The sequence below is a fragment of the Lycorma delicatula genome, chromosome 7 (assembly GCF_047948215.1).
Source record: "Lycorma delicatula isolate Av1 chromosome 7, ASM4794821v1, whole genome shotgun sequence".
In the NCBI taxonomy this organism is placed as follows: domain Eukaryota; kingdom Metazoa; phylum Arthropoda; class Insecta; order Hemiptera; family Fulgoridae; genus Lycorma; species Lycorma delicatula.
The window spans coordinates 79,484,971-79,492,583 of NC_134461.1; the positions used below are offsets into that span (position 1 = coordinate 79,484,971).

General features: G+C 29.0%; 1 protein-coding gene across 1 annotated transcript in view; it reads left to right on the top strand.

Moving 5' to 3' along the window:
* LOC142328318 (uncharacterized) overlaps positions 1 to 3,705 on the top strand; it is a 212,250-nt gene extending 208,545 nt beyond the window's left edge. The window contains exon 6 of the mRNA XM_075372024.1: positions 4 to 3,705. Coding sequence (XP_075228139.1) covers positions 4 to 3,672 — 3,669 coding nt within the window. The 3' untranslated portion in view covers positions 3,673 to 3,705. The remainder of the gene's footprint in view (positions 1 to 3) is intronic.
* Positions 3,706 to 7,613: the final 3,908 nt, after the last annotated feature.

Below are 7,613 nucleotides of genomic sequence, written 5' to 3' on the forward strand. Positions count from 1 at the left end.
TACAGTCAAGAAAGGGAAAATCAGTTACCTGCTGAAACTGCATCATTTGCTAGCAACAGAAATAATCAACAATATATTCAGAACCTTTTTTATAGACACAGTTCTACCACTGAATCTCCTAGGTCAGCACATACTCCAAGTGGTAAGGCATATGTGGAACTGAACCGAAGTAGGAATGGGTATTCTACTACAACCTCAACTACAACTATTAGTCCATTTTTAAGTAACCTACGAAGACTTCCTCAACGAAATGGCAACAATCATGGTGATAACCATAAAACTCCAGGAAGTAGTACATCTAGCAATATTTTCACTGTTAAAGTGAAACCAAATAAATCATTTTCTTATGTGGAATTACATCGAACCCGAACAACCCCATTTGATAAATCTCATGAAGATGCAGCAGCTTCAAACCAAGTATCACAGCAACCAATCTCTATTGCTACATCAACAGAAAATCCACATCCTGCTTCAATATCTCCATCCAGTCAAGGCATATCAGTTACTCCACATAGCCAAATTGGATCTTCTACACTAGGAAATTTACAAAGCAGAACAGCTTCAACTGTCACATCATTAACATCCGATACGTCACAGCTTAAAATAAATGGTCTTGGCCCATCTAATAGTGGACATTTTATTACTGTTACTCCAAGTCAGACTACTGTTTCTCCTGTGTTTGGTAGTAGTGCATTTCCAACCACATTAAATGAAATATATTTTACAACAGCTAGACCATTTTTTGACTTAGAAGATGATTCATTCCATTTACCAGATTCCGGATTTTCACCTGTATCTACTATATTTTATGATAATACTGTAACAACTACTTTAGCTCCACCTACTGTGACAGAAAATTATTTTGTTTATAATACCTCTGGTAAAGCAAAAAGTTTAAAAGATATTGTTGAAGGAGATGAAATAAGTCCAGAGGCTGTTAATTCACTGCAGTATTTAGCTGAAGAATTAAAAAATGGAACTAGAAGTGGAATCAATATTCCTGATTCTACAGGAGCTAAAGCTCTTCATTCACTTGCTCTGTATTTTGCAGCAGATTCAGAAACAACCACACAAGTACCTGAGCCTGTTACAATTAAGAACTCTAAAGTATCTGATGAAATATTACTGAGATCTCATTCTGGTAGCCCTGATGACTCATCAGAATTAGATGAAGCTCAACCTACAGAAATAGCTGATTTAGGAAAGGAACTTCCCTCAGTTTTAACTAAAACTACTAAAGATTCTTATGCATATCTATTTCCTGACTTAAATAAAACAACTACTAAAGACAACATACTGTCGAAAAGCAAAGAAAGAACTCCAAAGAAAGAAGAGGTAAAACCACCACTGAATATTAAAAATGGTGTAATTAGCAATGATTTAGAACAAGAACAAAGTAGAGGAATTGCTCAGCCAACAACAAAAGTAACAATGATGACAACTACTGAAGATGTTTCAGATCTCCAACTTAGAGATTCCACCGATTTGCGGGAACTTGCTCAAGTGTTCAGCAGAGCATTATCAGCTTATTTAGAAGATCCTGAATCATTCAGAAGAGTTCTGTCTGAAGTACGACCAACTGAACCCACTCCAGCCAATTCAGATGGCACTACCTTACCTGATGAAAATGAAGAAGAAGTTTTGGACTTTTCAGATGTTAAGTCTGACCCAAAACGACTTTATCAGTCATCAGCTACAACAGTGTCTTATCAAGAAGCTGCAACTGAATCCCAATTCAATGACAATTCATTTAATATAGCTGAGATTAATAACTTAGCTAATACTGCAAGTGTCTCTCCAGAACCTTCACTCCATTTGACAGCACCTCCATTGCCTCTGGAACCAGAGACAAATTATTACACTACCATAAGTCCTGTATCATTTGCAGAAGATGTTAACAATTTTATAGGTCTGAATAATGATACAAATATAGAATCTCCTGATTATTATACCCAAGAATCCTTTGATTCATTTGTTCCAGGTTTTCCTACTGCTGGTGGAGTTAATGACAATAGCAGACCAAGATTTGGAGGTTTCCATAACAATTCAAAAGTAGAAAGCACAACTTCTTATTCTCCTTATGGTGCAGGTGTTCCATCTAACTTAACTGGTCAACCATTGTTTGTGCCTGTAACAAAAGGCACATCTAGTAAGCCAGCAGAAATGGAAACTACATCTCCGCATCCTACACTATTTCAAACTACCATAGATATACAGTCAATCCCAGAACATTTGAATGTTGTACCTCCTCATGATGTTAATAACTTGCTTGGTAGTAGTTATTTCTCCACTGTATCTGATAGCCTTCCACTTAGCACTGTACAGTCTCCTATTATAAATAGCTTAAATCATGATGCTCGAGATCAAGAAAAAGTTCTGATTACCTCAGGTAGTCAGTCATTGGTTTCTAGAGGAAATTATGTACGTTTCTTTAATAATAATAACAATAATAGAGACAGAAGTAGAAATAATCACCATAATAAAGGTAATATTAATGTCAAAACGCAGCATAATGGTAGCAGTGATTTAAGATCAAATTATCCAAGTTCTACTGTGAAATATTCCCAAGGTGAGAAATCTCCCATTAAACCAAATAATTCCATTAACACTTCTCTTCATCAGAGTAGTGAACAACCATCTTCACAGTCTGAGTATCAAGCGGTAAATTTAGGAAATGGTGTAACGATTGAAAGGACAAAGTCAGTTCGTTATAGCACACCATCAAGTACAGCAAATGATGTCACATGGACAGTATCACCAGTGATCGACACAATTAACAGAAATTATGTATCAACTCCACAAGTTGATATAAGATCACCAACTCCAAGTTCAAAAGTACGACCCTCTCCAGTTACAATTATTCCAACAACTTATCATCCCTTTACAAATCAGCCATTAGCTACCCAACCTGATGCTATTCCACCTCGTGGACATCAAAGAATAAATTGGCAATGGGATCATGATGTTAATAAATCCGATAATTCTAATTATGTTTCTCCAACTCCTAGTCAACCATCACCTTCTGTTTATGATTTTGTTACATTTCCTAATCCTACACAACCAAATATAACAGTATTAAGAGATCAAATTTCAGTTGGTTCGACATTAATGCCTGATGTTTCAACATTTATTAATAGTCCTGAAAATTTTGAAAAAAGAGCTAGAGAAATGTTCGGTAATTTAAATGAAACAACAGCAAATGCACTAATGGAAGTAATGCATGAAGCAGAATCTAATATGACACTTAGACGTCTAGTTTTATTATTAGTAGCTGATAAAAATGGAAGAGAAAATAAAAGTATAGAAGAATCAAGAACGCAATTGATTCAAGCATTACTTAAAAATCCAGGAGAAAAGGAACACATTAGCTCTAATGAACAATCAACAATTATTGAAAATAGGCGTGATGAACTTATGAGGAAAGGAATGAGGGGTACAAAAACATTCAATGGTTCTGGAAGAATGAGTTCAACGACATCTACAACGACGACATCAGAACCGACAACATCAACTCAAATAAGCCATAATTCTAAATCATATCGTGGAACCGATTCTGCTACGGGTAACAGAGGAAGTTCACGACAATTAGGTGATGTTTTCCCCTCTGAGTCTGATAGTAGGGCAGTAGAACTGCTCAAATCATTATACACACTTGCTGCCCGGTGGGGTTAATTATTTTATTAATCCAGGTATTATATATAATCTTGATCGACGAAACTTCTTAAGATTACAGTGCCAATCTAGTACTATATTCAGTGTTGTATCACTATGAATTTATTATTGTTGCCATTTATTTATAAAGCAGTACATGAGTAACTATGCTTCGAATAATCTTTAATTTTTTAAAGTATAATGTATGATGTACGTTGAAAATTTCTGATCAGTTTCTGCTATAAATTTACTTTAAAATGATGTTTGACAGTAGCTTATTATTATCTAATAATACTAATGGTTTATAACAATGTATTATTTAACTCATTTGTAAATCTAATAATTGTGACTTTAAAAAAATTAATTTAAGACTGACACACCATAAACTACTGTCCTGTGAAGTAATATCAGTACACTTTATTATTAATTTCAGTAATATCAGTATACTTTATTATTTAACTAAAAAAGCAGAAATTATTGTCATTACATAATAATTATAATTAGATTTTTATTATATGATATAGAAAGAAGTTTCCTTGATCATGACATAGCTATTATGTGTATGTAAGTATTATTGATGAATGGGTATTATGAATGATACTTTTATCTTTTTTTTTTATTTGTAAATATATATTATAATATTTTGTGTGATTCTTAAGAGTATCTTCTTGTTTTATATGCTATAAATTTATATTTAATTTTGAAATTTTAAATGAACATTTTCAGTTTATGTTAATTGTATAAAAAAAAACTATGATGTTTTTTTAAATATTAGTTTCTTAAACTAACCACAGTTTAAGAAACTGAAGAATAAATTATCTATTAAAGCAACTTTGTTATCAAATCAGGTACATTTGCCTGATTTAAATAGTTGATATAATATGTAATTAAATGAAAAATGTTCAATTAACAATGAATTAACATTGAGTAACAGTTAACTATTGTGACACCCACATTGGTCTCCATGACTGTTAGGAAGATCCACAAGAATATTCTATATATTAAATTTTATATGTTACATGTATATGATAAACATTACATTGCTCTTACCAAGACAGATTTATGGGATTATTTGGAAAGATTGGTGTAATTATACAATACATATAAAAAGTTATACAAACTTGATTTTATAGATTGCTAGACAGGAGGAAAGATCTACAGCAAGTTCAAATCTGGTGGTCAAAGACCCCTTTGAGATAATCCATTCTTAAAAGTCACGATGCAAGAAATTTTTTCTCCTGTCAGGTGTGATAGTATTTTATTAGAACTAAGCATAATTGTTTTTTATTGCTGTAAGTCGATCAATTGCACTGATTACAGAAAAATGGTTGTTATCAAGTCTTAATTAGATTTAACAAAGAAGATTGTACCCAAAATGTAAAGGAATAGTAATATGGATTTTGTAATTCGTTAGAATTTAAATACAGAGCACAGTAACTTTCTGGATGTTATACAGATGAAAAAATATTATTTTACTAGGAATTAAACTTTAGATGTGTACTTTTACATAGCTGCATTTTAATGAGGTTTAATTTTCATATAAAGTAAATTTTGTTTCAGAGTAGATTTTTTAATTGTTCTGCAGTATGTGTGTTCATAGAATACTTTTATATATAAACAGCTTATAGTAATTTCATTGTAATTTTGAATATTCTTCACTGATAATACTTTTTGTAAATCATCAACATTCATCTAAAACACTGATTTTTAGGATCTAGAATAACTGAAGGAAAATTTTACAAGAAGTAGATCACCTTATACTTTGTTTATTCACTTTAATGCCTAATTTTGTTTTATTTTCCTTAATGGATTAAATTAATTCAACAAATTTAAGATAATCTTGAGCATGATCTTTATGATAGAAAGTCCTTAGTAGAATATTTTTCCCCGAAACATATTCTGTTTGACTAGTAGTGAATTGTTTTTATTTATATTTGAGGGTGGCATTTCTTTGGTGAATTTAGAAATTTCCTGTATGCTGTAACCTTCACAAGTATTTTCTTCAATTGCAAGTAGATATTTTAACCTCAGATGTTCTAGATTTGCAGAAATGTATTTCATATTGATAAAAAAAATTTGATGTAAAGATTGCAATTTTTCCTAATAAAAATGTTAGGAAAATGTTCCCTTTCTCCTTAAACTTAAATAAATATAATAGTTGCTAAAAATAAGATATATTTTTATTGTCTGATTTTAAATTAGGTACATTCTTGTGGATTTTTTTCTGTAGTACTGAAAGATTAATTAATTTTTTTCTTATTAATTTTATCTATTTATTTTTTTTACAGGATTAATCTTTTTTTTTATTCAATTTTCTTGTTAAGCTATCCTTGTATAATAATTTTTTTGCTGCAGCTTTTGTCATAATTCCCTCCTTGATAGAACAATTTTGATGACAAAATAAACAGTTAGCAATAATTTTTTTTTTAAATAGAATCTGTATTGAAAAATCTTCAGAGTAAATTACCTCTATATTACCTCTTCAACCTAAACATTATTAAGCAACATTATAAAGCAGGCTGTCAGATTTATCGTATCTTCCAACGACCTTGTAAAAATAAAAAATCTCATTTTCAAAGATCAATAGTCATATTAAAGACTTCATTATGTAATAAAAATACCAAAAGTAACACTTACAAGCTTGGATAATTATGAGTATGGTAGTTCTGTCTTTTTCCTCAAAATTTAATCTTTATAGTGAATTTGGTGATGGTAGTTACAAAAACTGAGGGTTAGACTGGAAATATAGTCTCACATTAGAAGTTGTAAAAAAGTCATGAAATTCTACACATATACTTTTTCTCAATATAACATATTACAATATGTGTAATAAATAAAACAAGAAGTTATACCTCTTAAAAAAAATTTATTTTCATAATGAGTTGATCAGTATGTGTGAAATATAAATATATATTAAGTATATACAGTATTATTTTTTTTATAATATTTATTATTTAATAGTTAATATTGTTTTGTAAATAAATAATTAAACAAATTTATTAAAAATAAAACAAATATATATATATATATATATATATATATATATATGTATTTCTTTAATCCTTAAGCTATCAATAAATGTATATTTATAGTTTTTAGCTAAAAAATAATATTAATACTCATATATAAAATCAAACATATTATAAACATTACACAATTTTTATTTTTATACAATTTCAAAATTATTGATTTAAGAAAGTGGAGTTTATTTATTTTTGTTTAGTTTTTATATAATGAAGTCTTAACTTCATTTCCTTGCTTTTTTTATGTTTAAATTTTTGTTGATATACATGTTAGTTTTTATTATTATTTATTAATTGCATTGTGTAGTTAAAATACACAATAATAATTATAATAATAATAATGTACATTAAATTTTATTTTAATGTGTATTTTTTAGTGAATTTTGTTATGTATGAAACAAAGAAAACAAGACATATACATTTTTTAATAGAACTTTTATTTGTTTTTAATAATGGAAAATTTTTAAAAAAATAATATTTTAAAATTTAAATAACTTAAATTTTATTATAACTTATATGACATACATGTGCATTCAAATGTACTACTTCTTTTTTTAAATTTATCTGCTACAAATGTATTCATTACATGAAGTTCAAATTATTCCATACTAAGTAATAGATTTATCTCCTGGCATACTATTTACTATTATGACTAAATCATTAATGATAATGTATTTTATGTCAATTATTTGGTAAAGTAGTATAAAATATTAATCTGCAAAAGATTTTTATGACTTCACTTTAATTCTTCCTCCCTTTAAGTAGTTAAATATTCAATTTAAAAAATTAAGGCTTTTTTTAGTTATAATTATAGTCCATAAAACATAGCACTATCTTGAAATCCCACAACAATTGAACAAGAATGTTTAAAAAAATTTGGGTTATAGTTAGCTAAAGTATTGGTCGACATGTATTCTATGAAGATAGATTGAGTTCAAT